Below are 22,699 nucleotides of genomic sequence, written 5' to 3' on the forward strand. Positions count from 1 at the left end.
CAACATACTTTTTACACTACGTAACTCCGTTTTAGTTCTTATAGATTTCTATTTAAAGGGAACCTGTCATCAACTATGAGCTCCATAAACTTTAAAAGTTATTGTGCTCATAGTTGACAACGTTTCAACGAGTCTGGGGATATACTTTTAATAGTTACCTGGCCCCTGATCCTGCTCTGTCACCCATGAAGCCGGCTTGCAGGCAGTGCAGCAGACATCTCTGCAGGCTGTGCACATGCATGCGCATTGTTCTTTATGGGAATGCATGCGCACAGAGTGTAGAGATGAGTCCACTGCACTGACCATGACCTGACTTTTAGGGGGTGACAGAATGGGAATGGGAAGCCAGGTAAGTATTAAAAGTATATCCCAGGATTCATCAAGACATACGCTATGAGGACCATACTTTATTTTATGGTGCTCCTAGGTAATGACAGGTTCCCTTTAAGCTACAAGGAACCAGAGAACAATAATAGTAGTGTATCTACATTGCCTGAAATATAATCTAATGTTAAGTGGAAACAAAAAGCCTAATATGCAATTAAAACGGCTGATATTGATAAACAATACTACAGTATATTGCCAAAATATAAATTAGAAATGTTGAAAGATTACAAATACATTTCTTCAGACTGTGGGATTTGTCAGTAAGGTCCTGTCTACCATATAGGCAGCCTGTGGAAGTGCTATAGACTCCTGTTTAAGAGTTGGCCCGATTCCTCATTGGACACATTGGGACGTATCTAAAAGTTAAATGGTAGAAACCTAGATCAGACAGTTCTAAAATGTGCTAGAGTAAAATGACCTATTAGTTGGCTTAGTTTATGCCAAAAATTGCACCAAAATTGGCAGCAATTTTACACAATTTTTAGCACAATTTATCCCCTTTTTTGCATAAGTTAGAAAAACTGTCTAAAAACACATCATAAATGTGGCGCAAAGCATGTATGACTGTTTTCTGGGCCGTATTTTGAATAGTAAATAAGACCCATTCTCTTTGCTACTGGATGGTGAGAGCCTATGCAAGGCTTCATTCTCCAGGGTATGCCCCAAGAGTCATGGGAGTGGATAGGGAACCAAACAACAGACCCTTCTATCTTATGGCAAAACCAGGTACCAAAATAGGAGCCCATTTTAATGTTTTCTGTGGAATCCGGCCTTTTGTATATAAGCCACTGTTTTCAGCCTATAAAAACTTACCTACTTTTACATTTTCTCAGCGTCTTGGGCAAGTTCCATGGATTTGATGCTGTATGAACAGCGCAGCACTGTAGTGTTTAACACATCATAGAGCTTCTTCACCCAAACCATCTTAACAGTATAAGGCCCAACCTGCTATATTAGTGATTCAGTGCCCAAAGCATTCTCAGTCCTGGCCATAAACTGTATAGATATTCTCCCTGTGATAGCCAATGACAGATCTACTGGACAACATGCTTGACATTAAGACACTGGATATGGCCAACAAAAGGATAGCGAAAGCTCCCATGTGAAACATTAATTCTAACACATACTTTGTAATCAAACAAACTAAATTAGTATCATTCTTATAGCTTTTTGCCCATCTAGTTAGTGAGTTCAAAAGTTGACATTTTTTAAATTTAAATCTTAAACATATTGCATTTCATTACGCACAAAACAGTCATCCCTTGTAAAGCGACTGTAAGGGTGCATTCACACGGGCGAGAGTAAAGACCCATTTACACACAAAGACAATCTTTTAAATGATTGAAAGATTAACAGTTTTAGAAATCATTTTGCATAAAGTGTTAATGGACACTAATGTCCATTAACACTTTATCAGCTTCATTTGTGTGTAAAAGGGCCTCTGACAGCTTTTTGCAGGTCACAGCATGAAGTCTGAGTTCTGCACATAGCTCCTTTGTTCTCGCATGGGCTGTCGGCAGAATACAAAGTGATCTTCGACTCTCGTGGAGAACACAGCGTGCAGTTCTTGTTATCTCTCTCTCTGGCTCACCTTAAAATCATTGTCCAGCCGAAAAGTAAATGATGGCATGCAACGATGATCACTTCGTTGCGTGTAAATGGGCCTTAGGTCACTTCCAACATTCTCGGGCGCAATTTGTACAGCACAGCATACGGACACTTCATCCATGTGCTGCGTGATGTGTTAGAGACCGCATATCTGCATGTTCTACTCTCAAGAAAGGCTCGCACGAAAATAGAACTTGCTGAGATTTTTCCGTCTTGCAGAATCATTACGAGATAAAAATCACCCATGTAAATACACAGGTTGCATTTTCGCGTCGAAAACTCGCACAGTTTTCTTGCCCGTGTGACAAGTAAAATTCTTACAAAGAACAAAGAACAAGGAAATCTTTTAACATTAATTGTATATAATTGATACAAGCTTAGGGTCCTTTTACACGGGACAATTTCCAAAACTTCAACATCCGACATTCGTCTCAGCGATAATCGCTCCTGTGCTTTCATACAGGAGTGAAGATTGCTCAGTGAATGGAGGCGGAACAGGCTGCAGATCGCTCAGGCCGCCCGCCACCATCAGGCAATCATTCCTAGATGATCGACTGCCGTATTGCATTGGCCGATCATTGCAGAAACTGAATGATGAATGAATTGTTGTCCGCCGTTCACAACAATTCATGCTGGCATAGACTTTGGACAGTTATTGTTCAGGTTCCTGCGACCCAGCGAGATTCTGAACGATTATTATCGTCAGTGTAAAAAAGACCTAAGAAATTAAAACCGAAAAAAAACATATTAAAGCATACAAATCAAATAAACTCTAAAACCCTTAAAAAACAAACATAAAACCTCTGGCAAAACCTGTGGAGAGGATCCGAGTCTCTTGTCCTGGAAGGATAATCTTCCCGCAAATGCTTCTGTATTTTTTATTTTAATGCTTCATGAAAATGTAAAAAAATGACCGGCAACAGTTTTCTAGAGCCCGATGTATTCTTGTGCGCAACGGGCTTTATTGCTAATGATATAATGATATAATGATATAATTTCTACGGCCAGCAGAGACTTAGTTGGATATAAAGACATCTGGCATTTGAACAATGTATATATCTATATCCCTACTGAAATGTATTTATTTCTGCATCAAAGCTGTAAAGTAGTAAGTTGTGGAGGATATATATATATATACATACACACACCCTGCTTCCCTGAAAATAAGACATAGCATGATTTTCCAGATTTTTTGAGGATACAAAATGATTTTTCAGGCTTTTTGAGGTTGCTTGAAATATAAGCCCTACTCCAAAATTAAGCCCTGCAAACAGTTAATTAAAAAAGTCAATTAAAATAATGTCCAGGCAGCTATTCATGTAAAAAAGTTAAACCTTTTTGAACAAAAATTAATATAAGACACTGTCTTATTGTCTTATTTTCGGGGAAACAGGTGTATATATATATTTATATATATATATATATATATATATATATATATATATATATATACACATATATATATATATTTCATATAATATGTTGCTTGCAGTAAATAACCGCCAGCTTCGTCTGCACCTTTAGTTAGGCCTAATGCACACGGCTGGAATTGGGGGGAAAATCGCAGCATGCTCTATTCTGGACCGGATTGCACACGGACAGCTTCCATTAAAGTCAATGGAAGCCGTCCGATTCGCGGCCCATCTGCAGTGACAGCTGCAGACAGGCCGCAGAATCCGCGTCATCGCCTAACGATCTGTACTGCGCATGTGGTGGACACCCCGTCCGGCACATCTACATATACAGATGACAACAGTGCGGACAGCTGTGCAGGGGGTTGAAGGTGTCACTGACCGGCACCTGGTTGGACTCCCATATGTGGAATCCCGCCCAGTTGTGTGCATTCGGCCTCAGGAGAAAATAGAAGAACTAAATATTATATTTTACATGGTCATATAGATATAACAAAGAAAACGCTCTGAAAATGACCTTTGCGTTCATTAAAGGGGTTTTACCAGAATAACAAGTTATCCTCAGGATACGGGATAACTTACTGATTGGTGGGGGTCCCAATTTCAATATGCATGCTTGGCCAGCGCTCCATTGAGAGTGACATCGCTGCTGTGTAAGAAGCAACCCTTATAGTGACAGGAGAATGGGACACAACAGCCCCATTCTTGAGATTGGTGGGGTCTGAGCGTTGAGACCCCCACTGATCAGCAATGTATCCCCTACCCTTTGGATAGGAGATAACTTGTTATTCTGGTAGAACTCTTTGAAGTAACTTGAGGTGAAAATCAGGAGCAGCTCACCACCTACATCAAGGATTTGCCGAGTGCAAGTCTATGTGGTATCCTCACATACAATAGAAGTGCTAATACTGAAAAATGACTCCTCTCAGGGTAAACCCAAAAAACAGATGAATGTAAAACAAATGAAATATACAGAATAAAACTATTTTATTAGGTACTAATAGTTAATATAGTTAATATACTACCACCAGAGTTGTATCCACAGCCGGGCCTTGAATGAATGGTATACAATGTTACCATTCAGAGAAAGAAACTCAACACAAAAATAACAATAAAAGATGCTCATAAAGTAGTCGGCCAATTATAACTAACGTACCAGATTATTGTGGGTGATACAACCTATAATAAAAAATGTCCTCTGGATTCAACAGTCATTGATGCGGGTTCACATCACAATACATACACTCATTGTCCAAAAAATCAAGCATTTAAAGAAGTTGTCATTTTGCTGTAAAACTCAGCATGCAGTTACATCTCAGGCAGATATACAAATGATTAGAGTTGTGGTTGTGATCAGATAAATGGTTTGCCATCTGAGGCCCTAAAAATGGTTCTAGTGGTGACCTACCCGGTCGCCAGATTTATCACCATTAGGATATGTATGGGACTACTTGGGATGCCAACTTTGACAGCCTATGAGTTTGCACGATCTTAAGGCAGTACAACAGGGTACTAAAGCATCTATTCCCAGCCATATCACATCTTGTATCCAAGCCAGAGGCGGTACAACAGAGCACTAGAGCCTCCATGCCCACCTGTATCACATCTTGCATCCAAGCTAGAGGTGGTACAACAGGGTACTAGAGCCTCCATGCCTGCCCGTATCACATCTTGTATACAAGCTAGAGGCGGTACAACAGGGTACTAGAGCCTCCATGCCTGCCCGTATCACATCTTGTATACAAGCTAGAGGCGGTACAACAGGGTACTAGAGCCTCCATGCCTGCCTATATCACATCTTGTATCCAAGCTAGAGGTGGTACAACAGGGTACTAGAGCCTCCATGCCTGCCTATATCACATCTTGTATACAAGCTAGAGGTGGTACAACAGGGTACTAGAGCCTTCATGCCTGCCCGTATCACATCTTGTATCCAAGCTAGAGGCGGTACAACAGGGTACTAGAGCCTCCATACCCACCCTTATCACATCTTGTATCCAAGCTAGGGTACTAGCCTGCCCGTATCACATCTTGTATACAAGCTAGAGGCGGTACAACAGGGTACTAGAGCCTCAATGCCTGACTGTATCACATCTTGTATCCAAGCTGGAGGCGGTACAACAGAGTACTAACTACAAGGGGTCAGTTTTCTACAATAAATCATAATTTCCTCTGCTATTATAATCACTTACTTCTATCAACGTTACAATCACACAGAGAAAGTTTCATTCAATTCTCACAACTTTGAGAGGAGGGATTGTTTTTGACAATGTGTGTAAACAGTTTTATGTATCTTCTTTAGTTTTTCTATAGGGGCGGATTGTATTTCTTGCATATGATGATGTTTTAGTGGAATGTTACGTCATAGGAGTAATGTTGATACATTTCTATTGATATCTGCTGGATATCTTTATTGGAGATTAATGTTATTGAATAAATATGAAGTATTATTAATATATGTGCTCAGTGTGAAGAGAACAATGTACCCCCATTGTTATGTACCCCAATGTACTTGGCAGATCCATCTTTTTCCAACCAACTAGTCGAAAAACATTGGTGCAGATAATGTGGTGTTTAAACTGATTCTACCATTTAATGTAAATTTCAAGCATGTCGGGAGAATTAAGAAGCACTGAGATCTGTTAGAAATGGACAACATTTTGGGTAAATAGTTATTGGACAAGCCGAATATTATTTATACGAGGACCCCCAATTCGGGAATAATGATAACTCCAACTGTAAGAAAACCAAAGGTAGACAATACCGCTGGGAACTGGTTATACGGGGCGGCTTCGCACTGGCATATGTGCAAATACGTACACTTCAGCACAGGTGATTTGCAGTATGAACCATATGTGAGGAACACACCCTTGCCCTGATTTAAATGCTTATTTTGCTTAATAAGGTCCAGATGTGTTCTTTGTTTCCACGGAATTGTGCAGCATATTGCATATCTGTGTACGCATCGTTTATGCAATAGCACACCTCCCATAGGCTTCTATGGGGACCCTTGGTGTGCAAATGCGCCCAAAAAAAGACCAGCGCCTATTCTTTTGCATGCACAAAAAAAGGAAATGAGAACGAACCCACTTAAATTAATGGGCTCTATTCTCTGCGCCTTGCACACACAATTTTTGCGTACGCACATACACCTATGGAAAATCACCCTTAGGCTTGGAACGTGTAGAGCATGTAGGGCATTAATCTTCCTAAAAGAAGAGCTGTGGTTACATCAGTGGTTAATGGATAGGAGTTTGCTATTGAAATGTGTTTTATCTAATAGAACGTCGTGCAGAAAGCATTATATAGATAGAACATCTAGACCATTAAAGGAAGGATTTGTGAGCACAGAAATAGTATTAAAAATGGATTTGGGAAACATTCATTATCACAACATTTTAAAAATGATCATAATAGGGACCCTAAGGGGATGTCATTTTCAGGGATTACATAGTGTGAATCAAGACTGGAGGAGCGGAGACTTTATCACTAACTGACTAGAGCAGAAGCTAGGTTCATTAAGGAGTCTGAAACACAAATTCTTGATGGTTTAAATGCAAATCTAGAACTACTTGGCTTTCTGGGACACGTCTGTTGTAGGCACCTTGGAAGTTACTAATAAAGATGAGTGAGCATACTCGCTAAGGGCCAATACTCGAGCCAGTATTGTCCTTAGCGAGTACCTGCCCGCTCATGAGGAAAGATGCGGGTGCCGGTGGGGGGCGGAGGAGAGCAGGGAGGAACGGGGGTGAGATCTCTCTCTCCCCCTCCCCTTCCTGCTCTCTCCTGCTCACTGCCGCAACACACCGCTCACCCCCGCCGCCACCCGAATCTTTCCTCACGAGCGGGCAGGTACTCGCTAAGGACAATGTTCGCTCGAGTATTTGCCCTTAGCGAGTATGCTCGCTCATCTCTAGTTACTAACAGTATCTATGACTTTAGTATGAATATAGGACGTAATATCCATTTAGGCACCCATTCACACATGTGCATTTTTGATGCATTTTTTTACTTTGTATGGGTGTATTTTTGAAAATTTTTGTGCAGAGATATATATTTAATTATTTTTATACAGCTGAATTATCAAAACGATGTGAAATTAATTTCTAGATGGAGTCCAATACAGCAGATCACACAGGCGTATTCCGCAGGCTAAAGCGCCAGGCAGGCCAATATAGCACTGGGCGCTTTTACACCAGGCAGGAAAGATAATCCTGGAACTATCATTCCCAGCTGGAATACAGCTGCTTCCATAGATTACAATGGCAGCCAATGACAGCGGCCGGAGAAGGAAGGTGGGAGGGAGTTTAGCAGCATGACTGCTAAACTTTCTCCCCCTTCACTCCTCCTTTCCGCCCCTTGCTGGCTGTTTGCAATGGGAGGGACAAGGGCGGAGGTAGTTGCTAAAACTCCCGCCCCATCCCGCCTCCTCCCCTTGCTGAGAGTCGGCACGGGGTAATTCTAATCATCTATAAAATAACTGAGAGGTATATAGTAGGCCATTGGCCACTGAAGATGCCGAGATGATGTTGAAATGTGTTTGACATCTTTAGTAAAATTTGTGTAGCGATAATGAATTGAATATCCTGGATGTCGTCTGCTGGATTCATTATATACAGTAATTCATTGGACTATTAAGTGCTTGGAGTGTGGGATTGAGTCTGGAACAATTGTTATTACCCAGCTTGTTTTGGTAGACAGAATCTATCAAGACCCGTACTACAAGTCCTAGAGACCGACATCATTTTGCCAACTAAGCAGGAAGCTGGTAATGATCCATCTGAGGACCTGAAATCCAATGATGGTAAAAGTTAATTTGGACATTATGAGAAGATTCTGTGGACAATTGTACTAAAAGTCCCAGTAGGATGATGCTTTAGTGTTGATTATGGATTGTTATGTTGTTGGAATAGTGTTGATATATTTCCATTGATTATGCTTGTTGTTGCATATCATACATCACCAGTGCATATTGGGAATGATAACAAGTCCCAATTGAAGAAGCCTAACACACACGTGTGATCTGCTATGCCCAAGTATCGAGGAGGTCATGGACACAGTGTACGACCGCTGGTCGGTGGTACAGTTGGTGAGTGCCGGTATCCGGCGATCCCCCTATAAAAAACTAAAGAAGATACATATTTTGTTATTGCAATGTGCAGACGTATCAATGACTGTTCAATCCAGGGGACATTTTTATTATAGCTTGTATCACACACAATAATCTATTCAATTAGTTATAATTGGTTGATTATTTTCTGAGCAGCTTTTATGGTTATTTTTGTTTATATTTTATCTCTGTGAATGGTAACATTGTATACTATAGACTCCAACGATGGCATGTCCCCGGGGTTTGTTATATATTGTGAGGGCCCCCAGTTGGATACAACTCTGGTGGTAGTATTGTAACTATTAGTATCTAACAAACTTTTATTCTTCATGTTTTATTAGCTGCGTTCTTTGGGTTTGCCTTGAGAGCCGTCATTTTGCAGTATTAGTATTAAGTAACTTGAGTTTCAATGAACATGTATGTAGACATACGTACTGGGGAATAAATATTGCTAATATTATATGTTAAGCTCTTAGCCTTTTTCTGGCTTCTCATTAGAACATACAGTAGTTTTCCTTGATTTAAACAAGCGAATTGATAATATTAACACATTTGTAAAATCACTCTGAACAACGTTTTTAGGTACCTGAAGCCAATTTGGCCATTCATGAATAACACATGGTAAGAAACATACACGTTATTTCAAGCCAATAAAGTCTAATCTTGCTTTTATTTGACTCCCTCAGAAACAGGATAAAGTATGAAAAACTGTAAAACCTCTACAAGCACAGCTTTGACTCCTCAATTTCATTCCATTTACGTTGAAGGCTTCCTGAGTGGCTTCACATTCGAGCCTTGAGATCTTATGTTCCTATGAAAACACTGTAATCCCTTTTTATCCACCGACTAAGTGCGTGAACCTTTCCATTGAAGTAGACCCTGAGAATATATCCTGCGAACTTTTAAGACCTATGACAACGAAATGTCTTATGTTAACCCTTTCCAATCCAATTTGTATCCTGGTTTTCCTAGGGGGCTTACTCTTTTTCTGCTGTTATACAACAGCGCTATCTGCTGGCTAAATCCAGTACTGCATGAGGTGACACATTGGATAGACTCCGGCAGCAGAGAGGCTGGCAACATACAGTAAGAGAACCCCGACGGACGTCTTGCAACATCGGAGCTGTACAGCCTTAAATCATAATGTCTTCAGACGTCAGACAGTGGATTGGAAAGGGTAAAATATGCCCTGGTGTCATAGAGTCATCAGACTTTGACCCTTATGTAGTTTATCCATCCAAGTGTATCCATCAACAGAAAACAAATAAACAAATGAAATAAAAATGTGGATAAATATTTTTTATATTTCACAGAAAAACAAGACATAAATCACTGTATCCCTTCATTCAATGGCGGGTCATCTCAGTATTAAATGAGTTAAAACATGTCGTAGCCCATCTTGCCTTGTGGAGGCCAAACAATAAACAAGAAGAAGCAATACCTTGAAGCGGACATCACATCATTAGCTGACTCTTTATTTTGGCATCAATGCTTTGGTCACACAATACTGACTGTGGATCCAGGTGCTCGAAAGTAAACACCCGGGAATACAAGGTAGGTCTGTTGTAGTTTGTTTGTCTCTTTGAAGTTCCAATGAAACAGTTCGCCGTTCCCCCCCCTCCACCAAAAGGGGGATGAGGGCGATAAGAGAGTGAGAGAAAGAGGTGGCTTTTTATTATTAATATGAAAAATCTAGAAGTCTAATAAGTGGAAGCTTCTGCAGCAGTTCAATCACACCTTGAGTGTACATGTTCTGCAGCAGAGTTGCTGAAGTACTTTCCTTATGCACAAGTTGTTCTTTTTTACTAGCATACAGAAGCCACCCTCAGCCCACGATTCTTCCGTTGCTTTCCCAAGGTTGACAGTAGGAAGAAGCAGAAATGTCAAGATTTTCAAGATGACACGGAGGAAGGTTTGATTGGTAAGAACAGGCAGATTGGATGAGACAGACCATTCAGCAGCAGGAATCAAGGCAATTTGGTCCGGGCAGAGGTACAAAAAAAAATTTCATTCAAGATGGTTTCAACAGGTAGGAATATAGGGATCCATGGACAGTGAGTGATTGGCATCCATTGATGAGAGAGAGAAAAGAAACAGGAAAAAAACAGTAGAAAATTAGAATTTAACATCAAGAAATTGGGATAAATACAGCAAAGAATTTCATATTCAAGGACATTAAAATCATAAATGATTAATCAGGTCATGGGGGTCGAATGTTTATACAATATGTCTGTAAGGTATGAACCAGATTACCTGTAAATCAAGAAAACATAGACAGGAAAATTGCAATTTTGAAATACAAGAAAATCATTTGTAATGGAAAGACCATGGATATTCTCGACTTGTATCATGATGGAAAGCCTTAGGTGAGGAAGCAAATGTCTGGATGTGACAAATTCCAATATTCATTCAAATGATATACAAATATTACTGACAATGAATTTGCCTTTAAGGCATTCAAATAATCTGAGGGATATAGGAACTTACCAATGCAATTATCACACGATACAAAATGTAGACATAAGATCGGTTACCGGTAAATCCGGGGGGATTTGGAGATGAACAAGAGTGTTCTTATCTCCGCTAGCTGCCAGATGATTATCTGTAAAAGCTGGTGTATACTTTAAGAAAACCCATTTCATATACCGTATAAAACCAAATACGTAAGGCCCCTTTACACGGAACACTTATAGTTCAAAAAGATACTGGTGTCATATGTCGACACCGGAAGCTAGGGGTTGACTGGTCAGAGCTGGAGGTAACGCCCCAGTCATGCCCCGAGCTGCCGATTGGCTCCTGGTCTCTGCTGTGTCCCATCCCATCCTCGCTGTTACTTGTGCCGGGTGACAGGCTCTTACTTTGTGCGGCTCTGCCGTCTTCAGCTCCGGACCCTCAGCTCCGGAAAGTCGTTCTTCTGGGCGGCCAGTCAGCAGTGTGCCACGGGTGGCGTTCTTCCTCCTGGCCAGCCAGTTACTTATCAGCTGCTGCTGTTTTGTGGGGGGCTTCAGCCCCAGCCCTTCCAGATGGCAGGCCCCCCACCCTTGATGCCAGGAAGAGTGACAGTGGGGTCGGCAGCAGACACGGGAGGCCGGCGGGGGGAGGAGAGTGACAGTGGGGTCGGTACAGCGGCACCAGGAGGTGAGATGGGAGCCCAGCAGGGAAAGTAACAGTCGGGCGGGGAGCCCAGCGGGGAGAGTGACAGCAGGGCCAGGAGCAGAGATGGCAGTAGTAGGACCAGGAGTAGGAGGGTGAGGAGATGTGTGAGCTGTCCGAGGGGAGAGCCAGTACATGTGTCTCTGGGGAGCTGTGTGCAGGGCATCAGCCAATCTGCAGCTGTGGCAGTGACCTGCCTGTCCCTGTAACTCACCCCGGCCAACGCATGTCTCCACTCATACTTCCAGTGGAGACATATTACACCAGTACCGTTCAAAAAATCATTCAAATGAACAAAAATGAACTAGAATTGTTTGGTGTAAACGCAACCAATGATCGAACAATTAATTGTTTGCTTCTCGTTTATCGTGCGTTTTTAAACAGTCATAAAAATTATTGTTAGCTTGTTCGCTAATTGTTCGGTCTAAATATCGATCATTCAGCCATTCTCATTCACTTACACAGTGAATGACTGAATGTTTTATCATTTAAACGAGCCAACAATGTATCTGCCTGTATAAACAGGCTGGCTGAGCAAACTCTGTCATCAATCACTTGTTCAAACCAGAAATTGTTTGGTGTAATCGGACTCTTACTGTTAGGTTTCCCCATAGATTACAGCTGATCACTGGACACCCCAGCAGGAGGATACTTTGTGATCAGTGGGTTTCCAAGGGGTCGTCCTAGCAGGTAAGGACTGTGCCCAGCAAACAACCCCTTGTTAATTATTGTATAATAATGCAACCCTCTGAAATACATTGCATTTTAATTTCTTACTATTTGTAAGATTTCTACATGCTGTCTTGGGTGGAAACATTTGTATTTAGTTGCAGAGGTTACAAGCTCATAATACTTCTCACAGCTGAGCAGCTATAATGTAGCCACTTATCTGTGAACTAAACACAACAGCTGCAAGAATCATTCACCTGCCCCCTGCCCTAGACTCCTGGCTTACAGCTCCCACAGTTGCAATTAAAATTTTTCAACCCAGATTGCAAATTAGCTTTATTTCCAAACATACAAACTTTCAGCTGTTTGCAAACAAAAACAATTAAACAAACAAGAACAATTTAAATGGCTCAACTAATGTAACAAGTAGTTTCTCCATTTCCACACAAAATGCCACATTTAATGAATACTGCAGTCTCCGAATTATTCAACCCCTTCCTGACAAGCGTCTTTAGTACTTAGTAGAGCCCTTTAGCTGTTATGCCCTGCTGCAAACTTAATGTATAACCAGACACCAGCTTCTGACAGCGTCCCTGAGGAATCTTAGACCATTCCTCAAGGGCCTCCAGTTCACTAATATACTTGGGTTTGCATACTGTAACACCTTCTTCAAATCTCAAAGATTTTCTATGGGTTCAAGTCAGGTGACTGTGACGCTTACTCCAGAATCTTTCAGGACTACTCCTGAAACCAAGCCTTGGTGGACTTTGAGCTATGCTTCACTGTAGGATGGGTGATGTTTTCATTGTGTGCCTCATCCTTCCTCCTCCAGACATAATGCTGATCTATAGGCACAAAAAGTTCAGGTTTTGTTCCATTGCTCCACTGAACAGAATCCCATAACTTCTGTGCCTTATTCATATGGCTTTGAGCATACTGGAACGGACTTTTCTTGTGCTTTAGTCACTAGAGGTGTACGTCTTGGAGTTTGGGCATGAAGACCTTCATTGTTTAGTGTGTGCTAATGTGCAAACAGAAACCTCAGGGCCTTCCAATACCTAATCTTATTTTGCAGATACTTGAGGGTTTTCAACCACCTGCCACCTGCTGACAGTCGCTGATCGCTTTCTCTATCTGCCACATCCATGTGATGTAGCCAGTGTTTCTTTAACCTTGAGCTTGTAAACTATGCATCTAACTGTATCTCTAGGAACATTCAATACTTTTGCTATCTTTTTGTATCCTTTTCCTTTTTTGTGCAAGGCAATGAACTTTTCTTCTAACTTTTTGAACCACTCTTTTGCCTTAGCCATATTTATAACATTCAGTGAAATGTCACAGGCAACAAAGCCCTAACCAGTCCAGGTATTGGATGTGCTTTACCTCAAGCACCTGATGCAACCAACAAAGCCCTTAAGTAGTTGCATTAGGTATGCTAGACACAACACCTGATTTTCAAATCTGTGCCCGTATGAGGGATTCTATTCAGGGAGTTGAATAATTCTGCAGTAGACTGCAGTAGTCATGAAAATTGGCATTTTGTGTTGAATTTGGAAAAACCACTTGTTATATTAGTTGTGTTGAGCTGTTTAAATTATTCTTGCTTGTTTGCATTTTGCAAACAGCTGAAAGTTTGTACATTTGGCATATAAACCTAATTTTCAATGGGATTGAATAATTTTGATTGCAACCAGGGGCGTAACTATAGAGGGTGCAGGGGATGCGGTTGCACCCGGGCCCAGGAGCCTTAGGGGGCTCATAAGGCCTCTGTTCCCCATATAGGGAACCCAGTACTATAAGTAAAGCATTATAGTTGAGGGCCCTGTTACGAGTTTTGCATCGGGGCCCGAGAGCTTCAAGTTACGCCTCTGATTGCAACCGTAACTAATTAAGACAAATTATAATAATGCATGATCGTAATATTATGACTTGCTTATTTTTTAGTCAAAATGATCATAGGACTATCTATTTTGCTGATTGTACTCTTGCACATGTACAGTTGCATGAAAAAGTAAGTAAACCCTTTAGAATTACCTGTATTTCTACACTGATTACTAGTAAAATGTGGTCTGATTGCTATATAAGGGTCATTTTACATGAGATGACTGTTGAACGCTTCAGTGTCTGGCAGTTGTCCCAGGGCTTTCACACAGGAGTGGGTATCGCTCTGAAATAGATCAGGCCGCTCATCGTTTTATGCCTGCAGAAACTGGACAAACTGTCCAATTATTGTCGTTGTATAGTCGCTGACAGCATTTACACTGAATGCTTATTGTTCAGAATCCTCTGACCCAGTGAGTATCTGAACAATAATCATTCAGTGTAAAAGGGTCCTAAATCACAACTGTAGACATACACAATCTCACTAAACTAGCTACAAACAAATAATTGTACCATTCATGTCTTTTTTTGAGCAAACTTAGTAAACATCCATAGTACAAGGAGGAAACGTAAGTGAACTTTTACATTAATGGATCTTCTAAGAACTGTAAAGAGATGTTTTAATTAAGGAGATTAGATTGGAAGTGTGTGATTCATAGGTGCTTTACCTATTAAATAAAGGCACACAAAGCCTGGTTATTAGCAAATCTGTTCTTCTAAAATAAGACTGGCTTGTGTGAACCATACAAACAACTTTCAGAAGATCTGAAAAGACATATTTTAGAGATGCGTGAAGCTTGAAGAGGCTACAAAAGCATTACTAAAGACCTGAGTGTACATCAATCCATGGTTAGACAAATTAGTTTGAAATGGAGAAAATTCAGGACTGTTGATACTCTGGCGAGGAATGAGCGCAACAGGAAATCTTGAAATATATAAGAAAGAACCAAGGGTAACAGGAAAGGCCTACAGAAGATTCTACCAACTACAAAAACTTTTGTTCATGTGTGAACTACTAGAAAAACAGTGAACAAAAATGGTGTTTATGGAAGGAAACCATAAAGGAAGCCACGACTGTCCAAAAACCCCATTGCAGCCTGTCTAAAATTTGATAGTCACCACTTGTGTTTGGAGGAAAAAGAAAACTGCACACCAGTACCAAAACCTCATCCTGACTATGAAGCATGTTGGAGGGAGCATGATAGATTAGGGCGGCTTTGCTGCATCAGCGGACTGTAAGGGCAGTAGTCCATGACTTCAAGCTGGAGAGATGTTGGGTGATGCAACAAGACAATGAGCCAAAGCACACAAGGAAATCAACTAAAGAACACTTAAAAAACTGACCTTAATCTTATAAAGATGCTGCGGCATGCCCTGAAGAGGAGAAAGGCATGCCAGAAATATTGATGAACTGAAGCACATTTGCATGGACAGATGGCACAAAATTCCATCTCAACAGTGTCTAAATGTTATTTGAAAGTTACAGGACATGCTTGGGGAAGGTAATTGCTGCTAAAGGGGGATCTGCAGGTTATTAAATTTAAGAGGTCACTTACTTTTTCTCCCCCCTCTCTATGGATGTTTACTCAATGTGCTCAATAAAGGACAAAAACAGAATAACTTTAACTTTAGTTAAATGGTGTTTGTCTATAATTGTGACTTGGCTAACAATCAGGCCATATTGTATAAATAGCCAATGCAGAAACCAGGCAATTGCAAAGGGTTCACTTACTCTTTATTGCAACTGTATGCTACATACAGATAACATGGAATTACATGCAACAAATGGGCATTACGAGAGTTGAAGTGTTTAAACTTTGTCCAGGAGACTCAAGCTCCTACACCAAGAGCTCTGAGAATTACATCTACTATAAAGGTGCGTTCACACGTTGCTGCTTTGCTGCGGACTGTGATGAAGATCTGCCGCAGATTTCACCTCTTCAATTTGAATTCAACTGAAAGCTTGTACCAAAATCATCAGCGATGTGTGAATGCACCGTAAAGAAGGAAAAAGTGACTTTTAGACTCTATATATAAGGCGGGTGTGAGGAGGTTTGTGCTGTAAGATGTCTTTTTTCTACTTGCTGTCAATATACTGAAAACATTTCAAGAAAATTCTGTCATTGGGATAAAAAAGCAAGGAAATCAAATGTGAACACGAAAAAAAAAATGACTGCGAAATGGGAAAAAGTCATCGAAACCGAAGGATCAAGGTGCATTTCAGAAGATAAGAATAAGCAGATAGTGAAGTGAGTCAGACCTTAATCTCCAATCACATGAATATGGTATTCTGCGCTACACGGACTGCAAACACAGCTTTGGTCACCAGATCCGTTCAGAGCGGCAGAGAACAAACCATTGGAGCGGCCCTTGCCGTCATAGTATTCAGATCAGTACTTCACATGCTGTCCTCCAAAAAGTCCTGACAAGTTACAGTGCCTTCTCTTCAGCCCTGACCAGAACACTATTCATTTTGTCAGGATGCCTCATTCTGTATCAGTCTTCAGATCAGAGATGTAACAGGATCCATCAAGTTCTTTTCGCTTCATCACTGAGGTCAATAGTTACAAGACTAAAGAACTGATACAGATTGATGCCCATCTGTCATTTTACATTATTTGCAGAACATATATATGTAACAGATTTCCGACTGCATCAAATATACAATGTGTGAATGACTCCCAAAAGAATGTAACTCTTGCCATAATCCCAAGATGTAGTTTGTGGGAATAGCCAGAGATATAGATTTACCTTCTTTTTATGCTATGATAACATACTGACATATTGGAATGGGAATATACAAGATAATCAAAGTTAATGGGGTTTTCTAGATTGAAACCATTGATGACCTATCCTCAGAATGGGTCATCAATAGCAGATCAGTGGGGGTCTTGACATGGAACTCCCCCTCTAATCAGCTGATCGCCATAGCCGCTGTTCTGGTACAGTGTGCCAGAAACATACAGCTCTGTACACTGGTACTGAAAGCACATTCATTGCACTTGGAATTAGTCTGCAGCACTGTTCCAGGCCACTGCAGTATATACAGGCGTGTGCTTGCAGCCCACAGCCGCTTCACAGTGACCAAATGACTCCCACCTATCTGCTATTGATGACTAAGACCCCATTTACACTGAAAGGTGATCACTCAAAAATCGCTCAAATGACAGTTTGAGTGATAGTTTTAAGCGCTCATCTTTGCATAGTCTATAGTAGCTAGTTAGCTACTAAAGAGCTATGCAGGCAGAGCGAGATACCGCTGCTATCATTCGTCGAACAATACAGCTGTTCTGCATAAGCAAACAGCTGCATTATTTTCTGCGCCTACAGCGGGACTCAAGCTGAAACAATCTTAGCAGCGCTGCCGACTGTGATAACAGCCTGCACTGCTGATAAGAGTTCATTGCTCCATTCTAGAAAACTAGGATTGAGCGAGGAACGAATCATAAACGAACACTGCATGATGTCTGTGCATTTAGACGCAATGGTTGTTGCTCAAAAGATGGCTTTGAATGAATTTTGAGAGACAATCGTTGTGTCTAAATGGGCCTTCATCCTGAGGACAGGTCATCAATTATTTAAAGCTTGAAAATCCTAATAATGTACATGGCTGTTATTTTCTACTTGAAGGAATATATGTGGAAAGCTAGCTTAAAGGGAACCTCCCAGCATACAAAACCACCTAGTATACACCAGCATCACACTGAAGCTTAACCCTTTCCAAATCTTCTGCATACATAACTAATGAAAGTAGCATGCCTTGAAAAACAACTTTTTAAAAGCTCCGATCCGATGGGTGGGCCAAACCGTCTCTTTTCCTACTGCTGAGGTCTTTTCCCAACTCTCCTCCCTCTGCAATGCACGGGGGATGACGCCTATAACATTATCCATAGGACGATTGAAATCTCGCACATGTGCTGTGAGATCGTGGACTGGTGCATATACGAATAACAGAGACGAATCTCTACAGGACGACCAAAATCTTGTGCATGCTCCAGTCCACAATCTCCTGGCCCATATGTGAGATTTAGTTGGCCCTGTAGATGACATTGCAGGTGTCATCCACTTTGCACTGCCAGAGGGGGCAGAGTTACTGAAAGACCTCAGCAAGAAAGAACCGGTCCGGACGGCCATCGGACCGCGGGGTCTCGATTAGAATAAGGATAAGGAACTTCTAAAACTTTTTTTCAAGGTACATTACTTTTGATAGTTTTACATAAAGGAGATTTGGAAAGAGTTAAACTTCAGTGTGCTGTAGGTGCAAGTGGATTTGCATGCTGGGAAGTGCTGACAGAGTGAACATATGTAGTGCTCGGGGTCTGCGTGAGTAATGTGCAGACAATATAGACACACTTCATACATGTACCCTATGCACATACTGTCCATAAACACTGTCCCTCCAACATGGTCCCCAAGAACAGCTTATGAGGACCAGAATTTATGCAGTTTACATGCATGCAAAGTCTGAGGACTACATTCTCATTAACCTTTAACAGGCTGAAATAGAAGGTGATGCGACAATCAGCTTTTACCACGTCTGACTATGCATCCTCCCAGAATACATGGATGGGTTAGGTCTGCCACAGGCAGCTCTTTGTGAGAGATTACCGTATTTTTTCGACTATAAGACGCCACGCAGGTTTAGACAACAGGAAAAAATATTTCATACTAGTTTAAATGTCCCTCGGGGTCTAACAAAGGGAAGGGGCCACCTTTATTAACGCTGGTGTTCTAGTATAGAAAAGGGGGTTTATAGTCAGCTCCTATTAAACCTACTGTACCCATTCAAACAATAGCGCAAGCACATAAGTTCACATTATATACGTACACAGCACTGCTGCATGCACATTGTATATGTGCACAACACACACAGCTCTGCAACATACAAATATAGCTCTGCAGCATTCACATACACACATACAGCTCTGCTACAAGTGCACACACAGCTCTGCTACATACACACACAGCTCTGCAGCATTCACATACAGCTCTGCTACATACATGCGAACACACACAATAAGCTTGCTGCATGCACACACATACATCTCTTCTACATACATACATGCACATACAGAACTCATATAGCTCTGTTACACACACATCTGCAGCTGGCATATTGAACACTGATTTTAACACCCCATGTACAAGTGTAGTAATACATGATGCCCTATGGCTGCTTCCTGCTTGCATGGTAATTACATTATCAAAAACCTTTGATCTTTGCTATTGTCTGTCCCTGTGTGTACAAGGGAGGATCTGCACCCTGGGGAGATATGTGAGTGATCTCCAGGGTGCAAATCTGCTGGAGGGGACTACTCAGACATGGAGGAGGAGGACTGTACAGCCATGGTATGTATGGCTGTAGAGTTCTCCCAAGAATTGATCAGCACAGTGCCGAATCATTAAGACAGTGGTCAGGGGTTTCTGGATCTACCAGACCCTCCTGCCTCTGGATGATAAAATCTTGCTGAAAAGTGTCTGTGCCTTATCTCACTAAACACTACGTCTTATAGTCAAAAAAATACAGTATCTGTTCAGGCAAATAGATGTTGGTCCCCAGGAAGAGCTCTCATCAAATTCAGCCATATGTCCTTACAGGACATATGGAAGGTGGATGTCTTTATGAGACAACTTTTTTTTAACCCAACTTGCCTAAACTGAAGTAGGCCATTCATTAAGATAGCATCCACAACTTCTGGAAATAGCCCCATGAGCTCCTTTGGGTTCAACATAAACTCATCCATATTCCCAATCACAGAGTATAAGTACCCTGGTCATGACAAGGCCTGGAAGGATTTATATGCCCACACAAGGGCCGGCATTAAGGGGTTCTTGCATGGTGCGGAGATTGTGCCGAAAAGAATTGGCATTACACAATGAAATTCACAGCTACCATTTTTTTAGGATTTTTCCTAAAATCTCCTCCTTATTAGTACATAGTAATACAGCGCCACGAGCCATTTATTCCTAATTCGCACCATCCGTTACCAGTCGTACGCTATTTATGGATTTCCCTAATGGCTTTGGCTGCCAGACTGCATATATTTATTCATCAAACATTTGAGAAACAATCATGGTAAGTAGAAGGCGGAATGATTAAACAAAGACATTTTACCTTAATGGGATTTTCATCAAAACACAATAATGTAATTGGTTATGCTATATCATTGGATATCATTCAGTGATGTAGTTAGAGCCGCTTCATTATATTCTGCGCTGTGGCAGATGAGACTTGATAGGACTGTGGGAAGCCTTTGCTCTGCTTAGTGTATTTAATCATAGAGACGGAGTATAGTGGGTAGCAAAATCCAGAAATGGAGATCATGAATCCATCAGTATCATTGTTCTAATGATAACGAGCTTAGTCTATGTCATTAACCTGTAAGGAGCCGGACCTGGATATTATTAATGGGTCATTTACATTTCACAGAACGGTGACCCCACTTATCTCATGTTTATATGCAGTCTATAGAATGAGCTCGGCTTCTTGCTATATGTACAAAGTGCGCAGTTCTTTGTCTCTTGAATCAATGTGAAATTGCTGGGTGCGTTGAAGAAAGCAGATCAGTCCCAATGTTTGCAATGCTGCCTGCTTGCCTCCACAATGGACGCGCAGTACTCGTCTACGCAAAATAAAAACCTGCTGCTCGAAATGAAAACATTGCATTTGTGATTCACAGCTTGGCGTCCCCTATAATACGTACTCAACCTACATTAACATTGACGTTCTTTGTAGCGTTTGTCATGAGTGGCAGTAAAATATAAATTGTGGCAGGACACTGCGATTTATCTGAAGGGCACCGTGGTTATAAAGACTCGCCATTCATAGATAAACAGTACATAGACAGCAGACTTCAATGCATGTCTGAGCCATCCTTCACTCACCCCGCCATCGCACATATACATTCAGCCCTTCATCAAAGTACTTAGAAAACAGCTGCGGCACAACTGGCACAGAAAATGGGAATATATTTCTCTAGAAAATAGCAGATTTTTTCCCCCCTGCATGCGCAAATTCTGCAACAGGTTGGGAAATAACCTTCACATGTTCTTGGAATAACTTCATGTACTGTTGCATTAACTCACCATCTTTACAGACTGTTCCAACCAAACAGGTGTTGCCTTCTAGTAGATAGCCATCCGGACAACTAGTACAGTTTCTATCTCCAGGCCCGCCACATGATAAACAGCTGCCATCACATCTGTAAAACAAGAGTAATATGTTCCATGTAATCTATACTAATTATTAGAAGAGCATGCATTTGTGAAACTGGTGCTGCTAAATAATTCTTAAAGTGTAACGAAAGTTACGGATGACTTTTTAGAGGAAACTGCCGTGGGTGTACATGAGGAGCAACGGCAGTTCTGGCCATTATATGACTTGTAGCCTGTATTTTAAGCCATTTCGCCTCTTGTAGGTTATATTTCTCAGTGTCAGTTTTTTCTGAGTTCAGGTTCACTAGCTGCAATGATGTCTCAATACACGGTGTACTTAGATAAGAGGAGATCCTGCTTCCCTACCTCTCTGTAGCACACCCTCGAAATCAGCAGCATGGAAGACATTATACAGCAGTCCTGAGCAGTGTAGCTGTGAATCTAGCATTGAAGTGAGATAAAACACCTAATAAAGGCTGCAGTCATGTCTATGTCTGTCTGCCCCTCTGTCTCCCTTCAGCTGCTCATTGCTCCCACCACTCCTTTCCACAGACTTCTGTGGGCTGCAGCTATAGTCGGATCTCTTGGTGTACAAACTGTGTATGGATTCCATCAGTACATTCAGAGTGAGTAATCAGTGAAGGCGACAGACGGAGGAGGAGAAATAGATGATAAATGGATTAAAAAAAAGCATTTTTTGGAATAACATATATTACAAACTTTCTTATTTTTGCTTTTACTATTGATTTATGAAAAAAGTTAAAGTTTACTTACTCCCTAAGACAAACTTTTGACAAAGTGGTGAGAAGACGATGAGGAGAGCCGAACACAGGTTCATGACCTACATCACTATATAAGACTTCTGTTTCCATCCAGTTACTTTAAAGGCAACATGTCACCTGGGAACAGCACTGTAAGCTACGTCATGGTGCTGTTCGGGGAGGTTAAGGGGGAGCCAGGGGATGTATTTTTTTACTCACTCACTTCACCGTTCTAGCGCTGTCCACCGACGAAGCCTGTGTGAGGTCTAAAATTGTGACTCTTTTCAGACTGTGCACGGATTTGATCAGGAAACACATAAATTAGTTTATGGTGCTGTTCTGAGGTGGCAGTTTCCCTTTAAATGAGTTGTATGCAAGGAGAAAAACATGACTGTGCATGGAGTCTGGTTTTGCTTTCAATTCCTGATCATTGTTACAAGGCTTGTATAAAGAGTCTAACTTTGACTTGCAGGAATGCTGCTTTCCAATAGGTGGCACTGTGGAGGTATTACTCCATCTGCCTTATTTGCCTTCTTCCAGAAACAGCACCACTCTTGTCGATA

At 41.2% G+C, this 22,699-nt stretch overlaps 1 protein-coding gene across 3 annotated transcripts in view; it reads right to left on the reverse strand.

The window, feature by feature from the left end:
- Positions 1-22,699, reverse strand: part of PCSK5 (proprotein convertase subtilisin/kexin type 5) — a 436,962-nt gene that overhangs the window by 129,937 nt on the left and 284,326 nt on the right. The window contains exons 20-21 of one of the 3 annotated variants that reach the window (XM_066604155.1): positions 21,307-21,422; positions 9,802-10,355 (exon numbers count right to left, since the gene is read on the reverse strand). In XM_066604155.1, the coding sequence (XP_066460252.1) occupies positions 10,249-10,355; positions 21,307-21,422 (223 nt within the window). In that variant the 3' untranslated portion in view covers positions 9,802-10,248. Of the gene's footprint in view, positions 1-9,801; positions 10,365-21,306; positions 21,423-22,699 lie in introns of those variants that run through there. The other 2 variants (XM_066604154.1, XM_066604156.1) reach the window with 2 other exon arrangements.

The sequence above is a fragment of the Eleutherodactylus coqui genome, chromosome 5 (assembly GCF_035609145.1).
Source record: "Eleutherodactylus coqui strain aEleCoq1 chromosome 5, aEleCoq1.hap1, whole genome shotgun sequence".
Taxonomy (NCBI): domain Eukaryota; kingdom Metazoa; phylum Chordata; class Amphibia; order Anura; family Eleutherodactylidae; genus Eleutherodactylus; species Eleutherodactylus coqui.